General features: G+C 40.1%; 2 protein-coding genes across 2 annotated transcripts in view; both read right to left on the bottom strand.

Annotated features, from left to right (window-relative positions):
* YEATS4 (YEATS domain containing 4) overlaps positions 1–5,708 on the bottom strand; it is a 29,578-nt gene extending 23,870 nt beyond the window's left edge. Inside the window, exons 1-2 of the mRNA XM_010358740.2 lie at positions 4,960–5,708; positions 1,949–2,068 (exon numbers count right to left, since the gene is read on the bottom strand). Coding sequence (XP_010357042.1) covers positions 1,949–2,068; positions 4,960–5,010 — 171 coding nt within the window. The 5' untranslated portion in view covers positions 5,011–5,708. The remainder of the gene's footprint in view (positions 1–1,948; positions 2,069–4,959) is intronic.
* A 5,022-nt stretch (positions 5,709–10,730) lies between these two features.
* Positions 10,731–15,820, bottom strand: LYZ (lysozyme). Its single transcript, XM_010358741.2, has 4 exons — positions 15,623–15,820; positions 14,711–14,875; positions 12,372–12,450; positions 10,731–11,508 (listed from the first exon to the last, which is right to left on the bottom strand). The coding sequence occupies exons 1-4, from the start codon at positions 15,756–15,758 to the stop codon at positions 11,442–11,444; spliced, it is 447 nt and encodes a 148-aa protein (XP_010357043.1). The 5' UTR covers positions 15,759–15,820; the 3' UTR covers positions 10,731–11,441.
* Positions 15,821–20,067: the final 4,247 nt, after the last annotated feature.

Genomic DNA, 20,067 nt, shown 5'->3' on the forward strand with positions numbered 1-20,067 from the left:
CTGGGAAGCTATTTTGCTTTTTTTAAAAAACAAAAACAAAGGAAGGCTATGTTGAATTCTTTCATAATTTGTAATATATAGAAATACATGTCCCAAATTCACTTTTTTTTGGCAAATCTTGTTTTCATAAACCTCTATAGATAATATTCTAAATCAATTTTGATTTTTTTCATTAAAACAGTACATATTTGGTACTATTACAGAAATATAAGGCAAATCTATAGTCAATTTCAAAGAACAAAATTATATCACATAGGCCGGGCACGGTGGCTCACGCCTGTAATCCCAGCACTTTGGGAGGCCAAGGCAGGTGGATCACCTGAAGTCAGGAGTTCGAGACCAGCCTGGCCAACATGGTGAAACTCCATCTCTACTAAAAATACAAAAAATTAGCCGAGCATGGTGGTGGGCGCCTGTAATCCCAGCTACTCAGGAGGCTGAGGCAGGAGAATCGCTTGAACCCAGAAGGCGGAGGTTGCAGTAAGCCGAGATCACGCCATTGCATTCTAGCCTGGGCAACAAGAGAGAAACTCCATCTCAAACAAACAAACAAACAAAAAATTACATTACATAAAGCTAAGGACAACTAATTTAAAGCAATCTAAGACTGTTGAGTACAATAACTCCTCATTTTCTTAACTTTATTTTAAAGTACAGAAGTATATTCATTAGTTATGGCAAATAAAAGGGCTTCTGTTGGCGAAGGTGGCTTTTAAAACATATAATTCATTATAGAAGAATAAAAAATGCAAAGCAATAAGTCACATTCAATAGTAATGTTTATTAACCTTTTAATTTACTTTTAGGAATTTTTAAATTACTTATATCTACATTCATATCTAACTTTATTATTTAAAAAACAAACTGGAATCTTACCATAATGATACCTTTTTTTCTGTAGAGATGGAGTCTTACTATGTTCCCAGTCTGGTCTCAAACTCCTGGGCTCAAGCGATTCTCCCGCTTGGGCCTCCCAAAGGGCTGAGATTACAGGAATGAGACATTTTGCCTAGCCAGTGATTTTTAGTTATATTTACAGAGTCTCATAAGAATCACTACAATTTTAGAACATTTTTATCACACAAAAGAAAGCCATATCCATTAGCACTTACCTTAATACTCCTTCTGCCCCACCCACTAGCAACCACTTATCTGTTTTCTTTGTCTATGGATTTGACCCTTCTGGACATTTCATATAAATAAAAGCATATAATATGTGGCCTTTTTTATATCTGGCTTCTTTTACTTAGCATAATGCTTTCAAGTTTCATCTATGTAGTAGCATCTTTACTTTATCAGTACTTTACTTTTTATTGCCTGATAATATTCAATTGTATGGATATACCACATTTTATTTATCCATTCATCAGTTGATAGATGAATTGTTTCCACTTTTTGGCTATTATGAATTACACTGGTATCAATACTCATACGCAAGTTTTTGGGTGGACTTTGAAGGGTTTTAAATGGAGGAATAATTTACTCACTCAATAAATATCAGTTAAATACCTACTATATACTGGCTCTGTTCCAGGCATTAAAGACTCCACAGTGAAACAAAATTACTAGCAATCGGATGACACAGCAGAGCTGTCTTTCACATATTTTGATGGTCTTATTACCACATTATAACTTTAAGGATTAGCAGCTTATTCCTGAAACTTCTGATTAAATACTATGTTAACTTGAGACATGATGTTAGGAAGATGTATTTATAGCATAATAATTCTTATCTGAATTTTAATTAGGAAACATTTTTGGAAAATTGAATTCTAGTATCATATGAAGATGACGGTTCTCTATTTTTTCAAAAACTTTTTGACAACATTCCTACAATGGACCAATTTTATAATCAGAAAGTTACTATAAAAAACTACAGGTTGTCTTTAAGCAAAACAAATTACAGACAACTTTAAGCAAAATGGTTACAGAAAAAACAAGTGCCTACCTCATTTCTATATGGTTTTACATATACTGTCCACTGATGAGTATGCCCATCTTCTTCTCTTTTCTTTCCAAAATACCGAGCAACATTACCATAAACTATTGGTTTAACGATAGTAACACCCTAAAAGAAAAATAATTTTAAAATAAATGAATATTTTACCATTAGCTAAATAAGCAGAATAAGAGCTCCGAAAACTTGTTTTAAAGAATGGCAGTCTAACAATCTATAGTTTGCTTATAAAATGGATTTCTCTCAAATCAATTTCAGACACTTACCCTCATTTCATATTAACACAAAAAACACCAGAATAATTACAATGCTCCCTCTTTGAAAATGCTTTTATTTAAATTACCACGTAAAGCGTTTTGAGAGTTTTGTTAAAAGAAATGCAAAAGGCCTTTTACTTAAACACCTGAAAGCTAGGCATTGAAATAAAAATTGCCAATTCTGACTGGCATCACCTGTGGTAATGTCCTTATCACCCAATCTGTGGCAGTGTTTCCCAAAGTATAGTGTAAATATTAAGAGTAATTTGTGAGAGGCAGAATAAAGGTCAAACATTTTTCACTTTTTTACTTACATGTTTAATCAGTATTAAAAATAATAATAACTGTAACTAGAAATTAAAACCTACAATTTCACTAAGGCGGGTGGATCACCTGAGGTCAGGGGTTCAAGACCAGTCTGGCCCACATGGTGAAATCCTGTCTCTACTAAAAATACAAAAATTAGCTGGGTGTGGTGGTGTGCATCTGTAATTCCAGCTACTTGAAAAGCTGAAGCAGGAGAATTGCTTGAACCTGGAAGGCGGAGGTTGCAGTGAGCCGAGATCATACCATCGCACTCCAGCCTGGGCGACACAGTGAAACTCTGTCTTCAAAAACAAAAAAAAAAAAACACCCTACAATTTCAAAAACATTAACGTTTAGAAAAAGGCATTTAAAAAATAAATTGATTTAAATGTAAATGTTACAATAAATATTACAGTTGAATTCAGACATGGCAAAAATGGCCAAGTGTCACTTGGATGACTGAAGCTTGTTAAATAACGGCTGATGACATGTTTGCTACATTTGTCCTTAGTTTAATATACATATTTCTTATACCTGATAAGTGCAAAGGCAATGAGTATTGACAGATTATGACGGAAAGATAAAAAAATTTCAATTTAAGTGAAAATATTGAATGTTGCACATGAATCTGAAACCAATGGCTCAGTTACAGAAATGTATCTGAAGGACAAAGAGCAAGATTTTCCACATGTGAAAAGCGCTGAGTGAGTGTAACCAACAACAATAAGAAATGAAGAAAAGTGGCCAGGCACGGTGGCTCACGCCTGTAATCCCAGCACTTTGGGAGGCCGAGGCGGGCGGATCACCTGAGGTCAGGAGTTTGAGACCAGCCTGACCAACACGGTGAAGCCCCTGTCTCTACTAAAAATACAAAATTAGCCGGGCATGGTGGCGCATGCCTGTAATCCCAGCTATTCAGGAGGCTGAGGCAGGGCAATTGCTTGTATCCATGAGGTGGAGGTTGCGGTGAGCCGAGATCGCGCCATTGCACTCCAGCCTGGGCAACAAGAGCAACACTTGGTCTCAAAAAAAAAAAAAAAAAAAAGACACAGATAAGTATTTTTAAAACCTACTAATTATTATGATTATTTTTTGAAGAAACAGAGTCTTGCTCTGTCGCCCAGGTTAGAGTGCAGTGGCGCCATCTCAGCTCACTGCAACCTCCGCCTCCCAGGTTCAAGCAACTCTCCTGCCTCAGCCTCCTGAGTAGCTTGGATTACAGGCGCCCTCCACCGCGCCCGGCTAATTTTTGTAGTTTTAGTAGAGACGGGGTTTCACCATGTTGACCAGCCTGGTCTCAAACGCCTTACCTCAGGTGATCCACCCACCCTCGGCCTCCCAAAGTGCTGGGATTACAGGCGTGAGGCACCGCGCCCGGCCGTGGTTGATTCTTTTTAAAGAAAAATTTCCTTTCCTTTATAAATAAAAATCAGACAGGGTACAAATAGTTGTTTTATCAGGAGCCAGTGGGCCCTGCCTTAAAAATCAATGTGCAGGGCCGGATGCGGTGCCTCACACCTGTAATCCCACTACTTTGGAAGGCCGAGGTGGGTGGATCACGTGAGGTCAGAAGTTCAAGACCAGGCTGTCAACATGGTGAAACCCTGTCTCTACTAAAGATACAAAAATTAGCCGGGCTTGGTGGCGGGCGCCTGTGATCCCAGCTACTTGGGGGGCTGAGGCAGGAGAATCGCTTGAACCCGAGAGGCGGTGGTTGCAGTGAGCCGAGATCGCGCCATTGCGCTCCAGCCTGGGCAACAAGAGCAACACTTCGTCTCAAAAAAAGAAAAAAAAAAAAATTAACGTGCCAGGGGATGTGTGAGGGAAATGTCACAATGTCAAATATTACGCTAGGCTCTATGATCATTTCATTAAAAACAAAAGCAGCTGACATTTACTGAATGTTCCCCATGTGCCAGGCAGTGTTATGCCCTTGCTTTGGGGCTTTCTGAACACCATGAACTCCCGCAAATTTTCTTAGTTTTCGTATGCCTCGGTGCCTCAGTTACCGCACTTGGAAATACTGTGGGTAAGCGCTCAGCGACTGCTGGCTACAGTTGTTATCCTCACACCAGGGGGGTGGCGTCACCGCTTTACCAATAACCTAGATTGGCAGCGAATGTGCACCAAGCTGAGCTTTCCCTGCCCTCGGACTCGCACGTTTCCTCGGCAGCCACGTCCAGGTTTCCCCAAGCCCCCACTGATTTGTTTGGTTTTTGGCGGGGATGGGAGTTGGCAGTGACGCGAGGAAGTTGGGGCCCAATGAACGCCGTTTTTTCACTCAATGACTCTGACTCGCTCTCCGCCTTGAAACCACGGTTCAAACCCGAGGACAGAAGGCGCGAAAGGAAACCCAGTGTGACCTCCCCGCGCCGCTCAGAGAGGAGCCGGGGCGGGAGAGCCACCCCGGAAGAGAAGAGGGGCGGTCCGAATACTGACCTTTACTCTCCCGCCGGAGTCAGGCCCAAATTCGGCCATTCTCTTGAACATATTGTCCCACGGAAGAAGCCGCCGCCGCCAGGGAAAGAGACCGGGGCTGGCGGGGTCGCCGCTCCCCTCAAGAGGCCGCGCTCCTCTCGCGCGGGCCCAGGCGGAGGGTTTCTGGCCGAGGGAGGGCGAGTTACTAAGGCTCGTAACGCTGACTGACCGTCAACTCCTCAGGCCGACAGCGCTCCCGAAGGCCATTCAGCCCTGCGCAGGTGGAGAGCGCAGCGAAAGGAGGGGCGACGGCGGCACCGTGCGCAGGCGCAACGGGTTCGCGTGTGCGCACGCAGTGTACACTGCGCACGCGCCTGGCGGCTGCAGTCACAACACAAGACCAGTCCAGGAGTTCCAAACCAAAAAAAATGAAAGGAAGGAAATAATAAATGAGTTCAGAAAGTTGTCCAGATGTTAAGGATATGAGTTTCCACATTGAAAGATCCTACCAAGCACCCAGCACAAATATTAAAGCATCCATGTCAAGGCATATCATTGTGAATTTTCCAAACATCGAGGATAAAGAGATCCCACACCCTTCCAGGTTATAAAGACTGTGGAATCAGAGTGGCTTCAGATTGCTCAGGTAGATTCTAGGAAGCCATACGGTACTGTCTTCAAAACTCTGAGGGAAAATTGCTTCCGATTTAGTCTTCAATACTCATCCAACTACCAATCGAGTGTGTGAATAGTTTCAGACGTGCTAAATCACTACACATAAAAAATAGTACCTATCTTACTTTTCTCAGTACTTCCAGGAAGATCCTGTAGATCTGACCCACCAAAATGAGGGAATAAGCCAAGAAGGAGGAAATTATGAAATACAGGAAATACAATAAATATCAAACACAGAAAATAATAAGATCCCAAGATGATACTGAAAGAGCCGCGGAGACGATAGCTGTGTACAGGCATAGACAGCAACGCATCCAGGTTAGATTCGGTCAGAAATCTTTCGGAGACACTGCTTTAGAAGGACGGAATTGACACAATTCCATCTGGTGTTGAATCCTCAAGAGGAGATTTGACCGAGAGTTTGGGAGTTTAACTCATGACAGGTACACAGAAAACTAAGCGGCTGTAAGAATTATACAGCTATTAATTCTAGGGAAAACAAAATCTTGCGTAAGAAAAGAAAGTAATTGTATTTATGGTTACATAAATACTGAGTATTGATCCCCCACTCCCCAAAAAATAGAATTACATTTGGAAGGATGGGCTTTGGAGAAAGGTACCATGCTTGATGGGGTTGGAGTAGAAGGAAATAGAGCTTCTTTAACTTCCATAGTGGGAAGTCAATATCTTAAAATGGAAAAATCAAGAAGAAGCAATATAAGTGTAATATTGAAAAGCATGGAGGTAAGTATTTTAAAAAATAAGCTAAAAGAGTAGAAAATACTGCTGATTGTGATTTTCGGTAATTCCATTTAACAACTTTGAGTAATTTTTTTTTTTTTTTTTGAGACGCTGTCTCGCTCTGTCACCCAGGCAGCAGTGCAGTGGCGCCATCTTGGCTCACTGCAAGCTCCGCCTCCCAGGTTCACACCATTCTCCTGCTTCAGCCTCCCGAGTAGCTGGGACTACAGGCGCCTGCCACCTCGCCCGGCTAATTTTTTGTATTTTTAGTAGAGACGGGGTTTCACCGTGTTAGCCAGGATGGTCTCGATCTCCTGACCTCGTGATCCGCCCGCCTCGGCCTCCCAAAGTGCTAGGATTACAGACATGAGACATCACGCCCGGCCGAAGAAAATATTTTTTAAAAGACTTCACTAAATAGAAGTGCAAGGGATGTGCTCAGGGCTTAGTTATAATTAGTGCCACATGAAGAGCTCAATTGTCATATGGATGTCACTGCATTTCAACCAACATAGGAACTGAGTTTCTTTTGAAAATGATCAAACATTGATATTGATTTTTATCCTGTTGCCAGAATAAGAGTAGAAATTTGGTTTGGGGGCGTAATTATATTAAAAACAATTGGTATAACTAAGAAATATTTATCAAAAACTAAAACAAAAATCTCCAACAAACATTGCTTTCCCTCTTCAGTCTACTTTGTCTAATCTCTGGCAATTTCCTCAATCAGCCTGTGTTGTTGGGTTATCCTGGCACTTCCTGGACATGTCCTATCTCTGTTTCTCAGCTGTCACTCTTCAACTCTCTCTCCCCTACCTTGACTCATCCTTTGTACACCTCAGGGTATCTCCATATGCATGAACTCATTCTTTTTTAGTTTAATCACATCAGAATGATCCAAGAATTGTGAAGCCTAAGGTGGCACCTCTGTAGTGGCCCTCTGCTGCCCTCCCATGGCTGGTCTATGTGCTGCATTTACATAGCCAAAACGTGGCTTGGAACCCCGCAAACTGTTGTACTGGAATCATGTGGCCTGGAAGAGTTAATTAAAAAAAAAAAAAAAAAAAAAAAAAAAAAAAAGCCGGGCGCGGTGGCTCACGCCTGTAATCTCAGCACTTTGGGAGGCCGAGGCGGGCGGATCATGAGGTCAGGAGATCGACCTCCTGACATGGTGAAACCTTGTCTCTACTAAAAATACAAAAATGAGCTGGACGTGTTTGCGCGTGCCTGTAGTCCCAAGTACTCGGGATGCTGAGGCAGGAGAATCGCTTGAACCCAGGAGGTGGACGTTGCAGTGAGCCGAGATCGCGCCCCTGCACTCCAGCCTGGAGACAGAGTGAGGCTCTGTCTCAAAAACAGAAAACTTAGAATGATCAGCTTGGAGGGAACATACTAAATAATCAGCAAGAGATTTATTCGATCAACTGACACTTATTGAGCATGTACCATGTTCCAGTCACTCTTCTAGGTGTTTAGAATACAGAAGTGGAAGGAGTGAAAAATTTCTATTCTTCCTATCAGTACAGTGGTTCAGCATATTATAAAATCAGAGATGTATCATGGTAAGGAGGGTGTCCAGGTGTGGGGGAAGGAAGCAACCCACTGAGGGATGTCAGAGCCTGAGTGGAGAGCACTCAATGTTGAGCAGAGTTGGGAAATTGGTTACATACAGGCAAACCCATCAAATACATAAATGTACTAAGGACACATTTTTAAGGATATTGAGTGTAATGGATGCTAAATTTCTTACTGTCAGAGAAGAGAGTTAAAACATGGAAAAGAAGAAAACTAGAGTGAATCCTGTGGTGTGAGATTAGAATTGGAGATACTGGTGTGGATTCATGATTTTCAATATAAATAGATAGATGTAGAGATAAATATAGTGTAAATACATGTATCTTCCAGCTCTGTTCACTGACAGGGCCTGGGAACAGTGACAACCTAGTGCCCAGATCTTGTTTTTTAATACTATCATGCACTTTGAGGAATCAGGGCTCCTTGGAGAAATGCCTATTCCATTTCTGAAAGCAAGGAAGGAACAAGGTGAGCCTTAGAATATCTTGTGCCAGAAAACAAGAAAGTGCTTGAAGAATAATGGCAATATGTTGAAATGGCACAGAAGCCAACTTGCAGAGGCTCACTGGCCAAATCAAGGACAGTGTGAACATCAAAATAAATAATAGTAATGGACTATAACTCCTTATGATTTGAATAAAATAGAAACCATGGGTCCATATTGATATAATAAATAAATGCATGACCAGGCACGGTGGTTCACGCCTGTAATCCAGCATTTGAGAGGCCAAGACAGGCGGATTGCTTGAGCTCAGGAGTTCGAGACCAGCCTGGGCAACATGGCAAAACCCCATCTCTACTAAAAATACAAAAATTAGCCAAGCATGGTGATGCACGCCTGTAGTCCCAGCTACTCAGGAGGCTGAGGCAGGAGGATCGCTTGAGCTCGGGAAGCAGAGGTTGCAGTAAGCCGAGATCACGCCACTGCACTCCAGCCTAGGTGACAGAGTGAAGTCCTATCTCTAGATAAATAAACAAACAAACTGAAAATGTGATGAGCAGTAGTCTCAAGGCACCTCCTCCCCAAATACTTTACAGTGAAGACGGCTTGCAGGCATTACCTTAATCAAGTGATCCAAGTGATCATCATCAGTCATGGGGCAAATCAAAACTGCATGCCACCTGAAATGATGCAGTGAGAACATCACTTCTGTGGTATTCCTACCAAAGATGCATAACCTAATGGAATCGAGAGAACACCAGAAAAATCTTAGGAACATTCTATAACATAACTAGTCTGTGGTCTTCAAAAGTGGCAAGGTCATAAAAAGTCCAGAAAGAAACAACTGAAGAACAATCCAGATTGAAAGAGACTTAAAAAACATGAAAACAAAATACAACATGATTCTGAGTTAGATGCTTTTGTTACGAAGGTCTCATTGGGACAATCTATGAAATTGAGTGGAATCGGATGATTAGGTGGTAGTAATGTATCAGTGTTAATTTCCTAATTTGGATAATTGTTTTGAGGTTTTATGTAGGAGAATGTCTTTGTAGGAATCACACACCGATATAAGCAGGGCCATTGGATATCATGTTGGCTATTTACTCTCAAAACAGTTCTGAAAAAAATAAATGATCTTTGGACAGTACTTTTACATTTTTTGAAAGATTGAGATTATTTCAATGTTTTTTTAAAAAGTGGGAAAACCTCTGTCGTTTTGGAAGTTATATTTTGGTGAGAAGAAACAAATAAATAAAATATGTAGTATATAAAATTATTATAGACTTGATCCCTGAGGCACTCTCACATTTAGAAATTAAATAGCAGAGAAAGAGTGAGCAAGAAGGACTGAGAAAGAACAGTCATTGAAGTAGGATGCAAATAAGGAAAAGTCAAGGGAGAAGAAAACTGCTAAAAGTATGAAGTGGTTCACTTTGTCAAATGCTGCTGAGATGAACAAGGTGATCACGGAATTAGCACTGAGGAGTCATGGGGAAAATCCTGGAGGAGCAGTTTCAACTGGGTGAGGATGGAAGCCAGATTAGAGAGGGTTGAAAAGACAATGGGAGGTGAGGTCATGGAGTTGGTAAGTACAGACATCCTTCCCCAGAAGTCTTGTTGTAAAGGGAACAGAGAATGGAATTGCAGTTGGAGGATTATGTAGGGTCAGTGGAGTATTTGTTGTAAGATGGGAGGTTATGAAGATGCAGACTGCAGAATGATGGAGGTGATCCAGCTAAAAGGAACAAACTAGGAATGCAAGAAACAACCTAACTTGGAGTAGTGAGAGGGATGGGAGGGGAACTGCATGTGGAGTCAGTGCTGTTGGCAGGAGCAGAGGCTCTTCATCCTGGTAATAGGAGGGAAGGAAGGAAGGATGGGCCTATGGGAAGGTATGACTGCTGCTTTGGTGATGTGGAGGGGAAAACTTGCCATGAAGTTGCTTTTGTTTTAAAAGTGTAATATGAGGCCAGGTTATCTGCTGAGAACAGAGGAGGGTAGAGGATAAGGGGGCAGAGGAGGAGGCTGAATGTGTGTCTTGAGGCTTTGAAGAGAGAAGAGGAAAAGTAAAATAGTAACAGTCATTTTGGAGACTAGGGACATAAAAATGGAAGGATTGCAGAGAAGTAACTAAAATGGTCAGGTAGACATGAGGGTTCATTTGAGATTTATGGTTATGAATTTAAACTGAGACAGGTCAGCATGCTTACAGATTTTTCTCCAGCAATATCCGACTATTTAAGTGAAGTAAGTGAGGATATAAGAGATAATAAGAGCACCAAATCATATTTTTTCAAATATTTGTGTTTTTTTCTTCAGAGGCACTACAGGAGTCTAAATAAAAACAGACAAGGTATGTGTTGCAAAGCCTTTAATTAGAATGTTTGTGTTTTTCAAACATTATGCATAATTTCACATTTGTGATTAGTTAGCAATTATTTCAATACTTGTAAGCTCATCTACCTCAGATTTAATCATAATACATGAATGAAATTAATCAAATTAAGGAACAGCAATTTAGAAAGAAACACACTTTAAGAAAACAAAATTCTCAACTCAGGCAGTCTGTTTCTAGCATTTGGTATTCTACCCCTTTAAAAATTTCATATTGCCCAACAAAAAGTGGTTATTTTTACTGTTTTTGGAGATGACTGAACAAATGAAGGCATCTGATGCTGCTGGTATTTTGCCCAAGATCAACTGAAGATAACCTTTTGTTATATTTTTTACTTAATATTGGACATACTCGTATCATTCAAGATTAAGTCTGGGTTATTTCTTTGATAAGAACTGAATGTACTGGAGATGTATTTGATAACCAAGGTTTTAGATAAATTTTCACCAGTAATAGTTCTATTTGCCAACTGAAAAATGTTGTAGGCTTAATATAAAATAACCACATTAGTGAACATTATGTCTCTTAGAAGAAAGGCCATATTTTGCTCCTGCTTCTGTAAAAATATTATTTCTTTGAAGGGGAAATAATGGTAGTGTGATCTTTCACTTAATTACTACTCCCTTAATGTGAGAAAGAGACAAAATGAGCTGAAGAAGGAAAATTCTGCAATTACACTCCACAACCTTTAACGTACTGACTGACATCTCTGTTTTGACAGTGGTTTCTCCATGCCACCCTGTAGAAAAAGATGAAGCAAATGGTGAAAGGTTAAAACATATCTTCATTGTAATATACATACTTCACACCCCTTGGGGAAACAAAATATTTTATCAATAGATAAAATAGTAAGATAGACCCAGTGATTGCTATTTATTAAATGAAGATATGTATACAAAGTACTTCACTCCTACCCATATCTCTCAGTAGAGCATAGAATGCTGAACATAAAGATTGAGTAATGTGCGTTGTACAGCAGCAACTGCAAAGTGAATTCCACATTTATTTTATTTTATTATTTTATTATTTTTTTGAGATAGAGTCTCGCTCCGTTGCCCAGGCTGAAGTGCAATGGTGCAATCCTCTGCAACCTCCACCTCCTGGGTTCAAGCAAATCTCCTGTCTCAGCCTCCCGAGTAGCTGGGATTACAGGCACCTGCCACCACACCCAGCTAATTTTTTGTATTTTCAGTAGAGACGGGGTTTTGCCATGTTAGCCAGGCTGGTCCCAAACTCCTGACCTCAGGTGATCCACCCGCCTCGGTCTCCCAAAGTGCTGGGATTATGGGTGTGAGCCACCGTGCCCGGCCCACATTTACTTATTCTAAAAAGAATTTCAAGATATGACAAGGAACTGGTAGAGTGTGAAGAATCTTAAAACTCTAGAAATCCCCTAAAATAAATTGTGGAGTAAAAGAGTAAGATTCTGGATCAGTTAAAGTAGATTGTTTCTTCAAGGTGAAGATAATGCATTATTTAGCATAAGCCAAAAGCTGCAATTTTTAGGTGTCATTAGCATAATTTTGTCTTTGAAAGTCTGCTCTCATTGTATATATCAACAGTAGAGTAAAATAGGTTTCCCTTTTAACACGTAAAACATACCATGCTCGAATGCCTTGTGGATCACTGACAACCCTCTTTGCACAAGCTACAGCATCAGCGATGTCATTTTGCAGCAAAGCTGAAAGACAGGTGGTAAGCAATAAAAAACTTTAATAGATATTTTATTTTAAATTTAGGTTTAGCCAGCTTTATTCTGTTAGGCTGTGGAAAGAATGCTAAGATATTATTTTCTATGAGTCCATATATGTGTGATTGTTGGGGAAAACTTTCTCTTCATTCTCTCCCATTCAGCATGAAATGAAGTATTTTTTTCTTCATTTACCAAAGTCATTGGAAGCTCTGGAAGTATTAACGAAATGATTAAAGGTCCTCTTTGTACTAGACACTGTAAAAAAACACCTAGTGATATTTTACTCGGCAGTTCTACTACTGAAAATTTATCCAAAAGAAATAAGAAATGCACCCAAAGATGTATACACAAAACTATTCATAGCAATTTCTAAGAGGGAAAAATGGAAACAATCTAAGTGCTCAGTAGTAACAATTGGATCAGTAAATTATAGAATATTCATATATTAAAATTCTAGTCATTCTTTTCAAATGATGATACAGATTTGTATTTTTTTCTCATCTGGAAAATGGAGCAAAAGATCATTAAAAACCGATTTGTATTTGCTGACATGCAAATAATTTTGTGTGATAAGAAGCAAATTGTAAAGCAGTGTGTATAATACAATTTAATTTTTGCAAAAGCACACATTACTCACATGTTTGTATGTGGGTATATATATGTATGATGTAATTTAACATTCATACACATGATTGATATACATTCTGGAAGAATATAAACCAGAATTAGGCCGGGGGTGGTGGCTCACGCCTGTAATCCCAGCACTTTGGAAGGCCGAGGCGGGCGGATCATGAGGTCAGGAGATCGAGACCATCCTGCCTAACACGGTGAAACCCCGTCTCTACTAACAATACAAAAAATTAGCGGGGTGTAATGGTGGGCGCCTGTAGTCCCAGCTGCTCAGGAGGCTGAGGCAGGAGAATAGTCTGAACCCGGGAGGCGGAGCTTGCAGTAAGCCGAGATGTGCCACTGCACTCCAGCCAGGGTGACAGAGCGAGACTCCGTCTCAAAAAAAACCCCCCAAAAAACACAAAAGAATATATACCAGAATTTACCCATGGTTATAAACCTCTGGGGAGTAAGATTATGGGTGTTATTTTTCTTATTTGTATTTTCTAATTTTTATTTAATGACCAAAGATTATATAATATATAATATAAAATTTTTAATTAACTGGATTTTTAAAATAAGATTAATGTTCTCTATTGGGAATTTTAATATTTAAAAATTTAATAATATCAACTTTGCAAGATTTCTGCAATATTTTTGACACTGAAGATTCCACGTTATTTCTATTTTTATGAGTTCAATAAAATATTTGTTTCACCCTAAATAAATAAATCCTTAAGTTAATTTTTTATTTACAATAATAGTTCTACAGGAAATGTATTTTTTGAAGATGTAAACTAAATAATTTAGAAGTGGAATGTCATAATGTTCCTAATTCACTTAAAAGTCTCTCAGCAGTAGCCAGGTACAGTGGCTCATGCCTGTAATTCCAGCACTTAAGGAGGCTGAGGTTGGAAGATTGCTTGAGCTCCGGAGTTCAAGACCAGCCTGGGCAACACAGAATTTGCCTGTACTAAAAATTTCAAAAACTAGCTAGGCATGGTGGTGTATGCCTGTAGTCCCAGCTACTTGGGAGGCTGAGGTGGGAGGATAACTTGAGGCTGCAGTGAGCTGTGATGGTGCCACTGCATTACAGCCTGGGGTACGGTGAGACTCTGTCTCAAAACAAAACAAAACAAAAAACTCTCAGCAAAAACAAAAAACAAAAAACAAAAAAACATAGAAGAAGTGACCATGGCAAAATATTAACAACTTTTAAAGTGCATAATGGGCATATGGCTGTTTATTATACTAATGTCTCTAATTTTGTATGTATTTAGAACATTTCCTAATAAAAACTAAAATGATTGAAAAAGGACCATACAACTAAATTATCCCTAAACCTCCCCAAAGTAAGCAGGAGCAATGGCATTGTTTGGGACAAAGCATCAGTAAGGCCATTGACAGTAAATTAATAAGTCATTTCAGAAACTTCTGTATATTAAAAAAAGTCAACCTTTTATGATACCGCTTCTTTAATTTCTTACTCAGGGAATTATGAGGAAAATAATAATGACTTTCTGGAAGTTGAGATGTAGTTTTTCTAGGTCCCTCATGAACCCTTCAAGGCTTTTTCATTTGCATTGAACCTCAATTCTTGTAAGTATAACCAGATTGATCAAATATTAGCTGGTCTTACCACTGCAGGATATATGACAGGCATCAACTGCTCCTGGGGTTTTGCCATTATTACACCAGTAGCGGCTATTGATCTGAAATATCCCATAATCAGTGCTTTGGTCTCCAGGATTGTAGTTTGTAGCTTCTGTGTTATAATCACTCTCCCATTTGGCCAAACACACCCCTGAAAAGAACTTATTTTTAGTAATAAACAGCAACACTAAGTGACTTACATTCTATAGCAAAATCAGTTCTATTTAGCTACTTCTATTTTACTGATTTGTTTTATAAGTATAAAGATTTACTTAACTTATAAAATATCTTAACACTTTAGTGTTAAGATAAGGGACTTGTAAGAGAATCCTTTTGTAATGCAAATTATCTTGTAACACTAATGAACAATATAACATACTTTTAAAAATATTAAAATACATGTTTCTTCCATTGCTTTTACCCTTCCTGTGCTCCCATCCCTCAGGCAACATTCAGCCAAGAACAGAAAAATAAACACAGCTGTTGAGTAGATTTTGTAAATTCATAGCAGATACATAGGCTGATGGAAAAATGCTTTTTTTAAAAATTGGAAAAACATAAGGATTTTCTGATAGAGAGAAATTTTCTTATAATATCTAAAGGTGAATTTGGATATCAAGTTAGAATCTTGAAAACAAGACTATTCTGTGATTTCATCCCTTCACTCATTCATTCAAAAATAGCTATTTGGGGGAAATGTCTGAATTAAATCTGAAAACTACAGAGATTATTACATTGACAACTATGGACTAAACTGTAAAATAACTTTTCCTCATGGCACATCTTGAATTGTGTGGGAGAAAATGAAAGATTCACTCAAAGCCCCTTCTTCTTCCTTCTCTCCTAGTGTCTGTTCCATACGTAGCTAATTCTCTGGAAGTATGGAGAGTAGACTTACAGTTTGCTAGGCTGACTCCCTTGTAGCCATCCAGTCCCAATTTTTTCAGAGTTCTGGCCAACTCACACCTTTCAAAGATCTTGCCCTGGACCGTGACAGAAAGGAGGACAAGCCCCAGAATAATGAGAGCCTTCATGTTGACTGCTAGGTCAGACTGCTAGGCTGACCAGGGTGAGCTGGTCCCAGTATTTATATCTTTTAACTTCTTTCTTCCCCTTGTGGTTTGGTGGCTCCACCCTTTCAGCTGTGTGGAAAACAGGAACTGTGTATTGATCTACTGATTCTAAAGAGATTTTTTAATGTTTGAAGAGAGATACTCTGATTTTCTAAGAATTAGTCTACAGGAAAATAATGAAATGGCATTGTTTAAAGTACTGGCTCTGGAAGAATTGGGGCACAGCACTGTTTACAAGACAGGAACCTTCTTCTGTTTGATTATGAATTTGAGCAATTATAAAGAAAACAATGACTATTTTGTACAGCTTAAAATGAGCTGTGATTTTTGACTAACATTCAATTTCATGAATTTTTTTCTATGCATTCACTGTTTGGTATTTATCTTTTTTACTTACAATTATTTTACATACATTTTCCACAAAATGGACATGACACATGTGCCTGTTGTCTTACTGGGTATATAGTGTGACACCACGTTGCTCAGCTAGTTTCTTACTCTAGACTCTTTTTGTTACTATAGTAAATGTTTTATTATTATGAATCAGTGTTTTACTATTATAAATGAGGTTCAAGTGAACAACTTTACCAACTACTTTTTTTTTTTTTGAGAGGGAGTCTTACTCTGTCACCAGGCTGGAGTGCAGTGGTGCAATCTCAGCTCACTGCAACCTCCGCCTCCCGGGTTCAAGCAATTATCTAGCCTCAGCCTCCTGGGTAGCTAGGACTACAGGCACGTGCCACCACGCCCAGCTAATTTTTGTATTTTTAGTAGAGATGGGGTTTTACCATGTTGGCCAGGATGGTCTCAATCTCTTGACCTTGTGATCCACCCACCTTGGTCTTCCAAAGTGCTGGGATTACAGGTGTGAGCCACCATGCCCGGCCGAATTTACCAACTACTTTTCACAACACTTTGCTTCCCATTTCTGTATTAGAACATAGGGGGTCATTAGAAAGCAATAGCATTTTTAAAATCAAACCTACCCAAACACATATATCCAACTAAATGCTACCTTGGAAAATAGCAATCTCAGGAGGCTGTGCACAGCTTTAAAAACAATGCTACCAGAACTCAAAAAGAACTATGCTTCTGTATCTGCCTATGAAGACAGATTCTGAGCCACACAAAGTGTCATCACTTTGTAGTTACCCTTATTTTTCATCAATGGCCTCTAAAGATGACCAGATTTGGTTTTAAATGACAGTTCAAGGACCCTGTCCAAAAATCAAGAATAATCTCATTTTTCAGGCTAGGTCTAATTTTGATTCTTCAGTAATAAAGAGGGCCAGGTGTGGTGTCTCATGCCTGTAATCCCAGCACTTTGGGAGGCCAAGGCAGGTGGATCACCTGAGGTCAGGAGTTGAAGACCAGCCTGGTCAGCATGCTGAAACCCTGTCTCTACTAAAAATACAAAAATTAGCTGGGCATGGTGGTGGGTGCCTATAATCCCAGCTACTCAGGAGTTTGAGGCAGGAGAATTGCTTGAACCCAGGAGGCAGAGGTTGCAGTGAGTCAAGATTGTGCCATTGCACTCCAGCCTGGGCAACAGAGTGAGACTCTGTCTCAAATAATAATAATAATAATAATAATAAATAGTGAGACAGATTTTCAGGACCCAAAGAGACAGAAACCAATTAAAAGAGTTAGTCTTGGCTGGGCGCAGTGGCTCATGCCTGTATTTCCAGCACTATGGGAGGCTGAGGCAGGAGGATTGCTTGAGACCACGAGTTGGAGACCAACCTGGGCAACATGGAAAAACCCTATCTTTACTAAAAATAAAAAAAAAAAAATTTTTAAATGTGCTTGTAGTCCCAGCTACTCGGGAGGTTGAGGGTCAGAGGATCACTTGAACCCGGGAGGTTGAGGCTGCGGTTAGCTGAGATCATGCTACTGCACTCCAGCTGGGCAACTAGAGTGAGACTGTGTCTCAAAAATAAAAAAAAAAAGAAGAAGAAGAAAAAAAAGAGTTAGCTTTTGGTCCCCTTTATACCATTCCCAACTCAATACTAAAGATGGCCAGTTATTACACGTGCTGGTTGCAGCCTTATGCTGGTAAGATTAATTTTTCTTTTCAAATGTTTAAACAGTTATGACCTTATACTATCTTAGGAATGGAACAAGCAAATATTTGCTGCCAACCTGAACCAAAGTGATAGCATGTTATCAAGTGACTACTTCAAAGGGATCCCCTTAATTATCTCCCCTGGGGAAGAAGTTAAGGGCAGTTATAACATCCATTGATAACCCTGTCATTCCATTTGACGTAGGTTTAATGAGCAATCTATTTAAAAATAAAATAGCAAGTAAGCATGATTTGAGGGCACAGATTATTTTTCTTCCTCAGAAATTTTGTATGTACTGCATGTTCTTTTTGATGCAATGTATGCATTTTATCTTTTTTACGAAAGTTGCTTACAGACCCTAGATTACTTTGTTGTATTACAGTGGACAATAGTTATGATTTACTCATTTGTTTCTCAAGATAGAGAAAAATAATTCTTTATGGTGAGTGTTGGGCGCTTCAGGCCTGGGAAAGGGAATCTGACTAAGGGTTTCTCACACTTTTGACTATTCCCCAAAACTAAAGCCATCCTGAAAAGATGAAGATTTGCCATAATGTAAGATATTCTAAACAATGTGCTATAGCCCTCTGTTTTGTTCTGTTTTTAGATAGGATGTAAGGCCAGTTTTGTTTTGTTTTGTTTTGTTTTTTTGGAGATAGGGTCTTGCTCTGTTGCCCAGGCTAGAGTGCAGGGGTGCAATTTTGGCTCACTACAGCGTGAACTCCTGGGCTCATGCAATCCTCCTGCCTCAGCCTCTCAAGTAGCTGGGACCACAGGCGAGTAGCTGGGACCACAAGCATGTGCCACCACACCTGGCCAACTTTTTAAATTTTTAGTAGAAACACAGTCTTGCTATGTTGTCCAGGCTGGTCTTGAACTCCTGGACTTAAGCAATCCTCCTGCCTCAGCCTCCCAAGGTGCTTGGATTACAAACATGAGCCACTGCACCCAGCTCTGTTAGGCCATTCTTGTGTTGCTATAAAGAAATACCTGAGACTGGGTAATTTATAAGAAAAGAGGTTTAATTGGCTCATAGTTCTACAGGCTGTTCAGGAAGCATGGCATCGGCATCTGCTTCTGGAGAGGCCCCAGGAAGCTTACAGTTATGGAGGAAGGTGAAGGAGGAACAGGTATTTCACATAGTGGGAGCAGGAGCAAGAGAGTTGCCGGGGGTTGGGGGAGTGCCGCACTTTACAACAACCAGATCTCGTGAGAGCTCACTCACTATCACCAGGACAGCACCAAGCCACGAGGGATCTGCCCCCATGACCCAAACACCTCCCACCAGGCCCCAGCTCCAACACTGGGGATTATAATTCAACAGGAGATTTGGATGGGGATAAATAACCAAACTATATCACAGGGTCTCACTCTGTTGCCCAGACTGGAGTGAAGCAGTGCAATCATGTTTTTTCAGCTTTGATTTCCCAGGCTCAGGTGACTCTCCCACCTACAGGCATGTACCACCACATACAGCTAATTTTTCATTTTTTGTAGAGACAGGGTCTCGCTATGTTGCCGAGGTTGGTCCTAAACTCCTGGGCTCAAGCAATTCTCCTGCCTTGGCCTCCCTAAGTGCTGGGATTACAAGCATAAGCCACTATGCCCTCTGTTGAAAGTGGTGGGTTGGGCACACAGGTTTCTCTCTGTTCACTTTCCAAATTACATTAAAGGATCAACAAAAGGAATATGAAAAGGTATAAACCAACAAGGGCAAAGGAAAAGCAGACGAGATGATAATAGATGAGAAATGTCAATAAAAGTTTATAATACAGAGTGGTTGAGTAGTAACTAATTTAGGATAATGGAGAAAGCTGACACCTGAGTGCCTGGAAAAAGGGGAATCACTACAGAGCAAACTAACTCGTGCCTTAGATCCTGGAAAAAACTAGGTAATTCTGAAGGCAGGACTGCACGGCAGTGCTATAAACAGAAAGACAGGTTGGAAATCTGTATATGAAACAGTTAAGCCCCAGATTTTCTCCCCCAGACCAGGAAACCAGGTTTCTGCCTTTTCCCAATCCTAGAAGAATCAAGAATAATCTCATTTTTCAGGCTAGGTCTAATTTTGATTCTTCAGTAATAAAGAGGGCCAGGTGTGGTGTCTCATGCCTGTAATCCCAGCACTTTGGGAGGCCAAGGCAGGTGGATCACCTGAGGTCAGGAGTTGAAGACCAGCCTGGTCAGCATGCTGAAACCCTGTC

The sequence above is a fragment of the Rhinopithecus roxellana genome, chromosome 10 (assembly GCF_007565055.1).
Source record: "Rhinopithecus roxellana isolate Shanxi Qingling chromosome 10, ASM756505v1, whole genome shotgun sequence".
NCBI lineage: Eukaryota > Metazoa > Chordata > Mammalia > Primates > Cercopithecidae > Rhinopithecus > Rhinopithecus roxellana.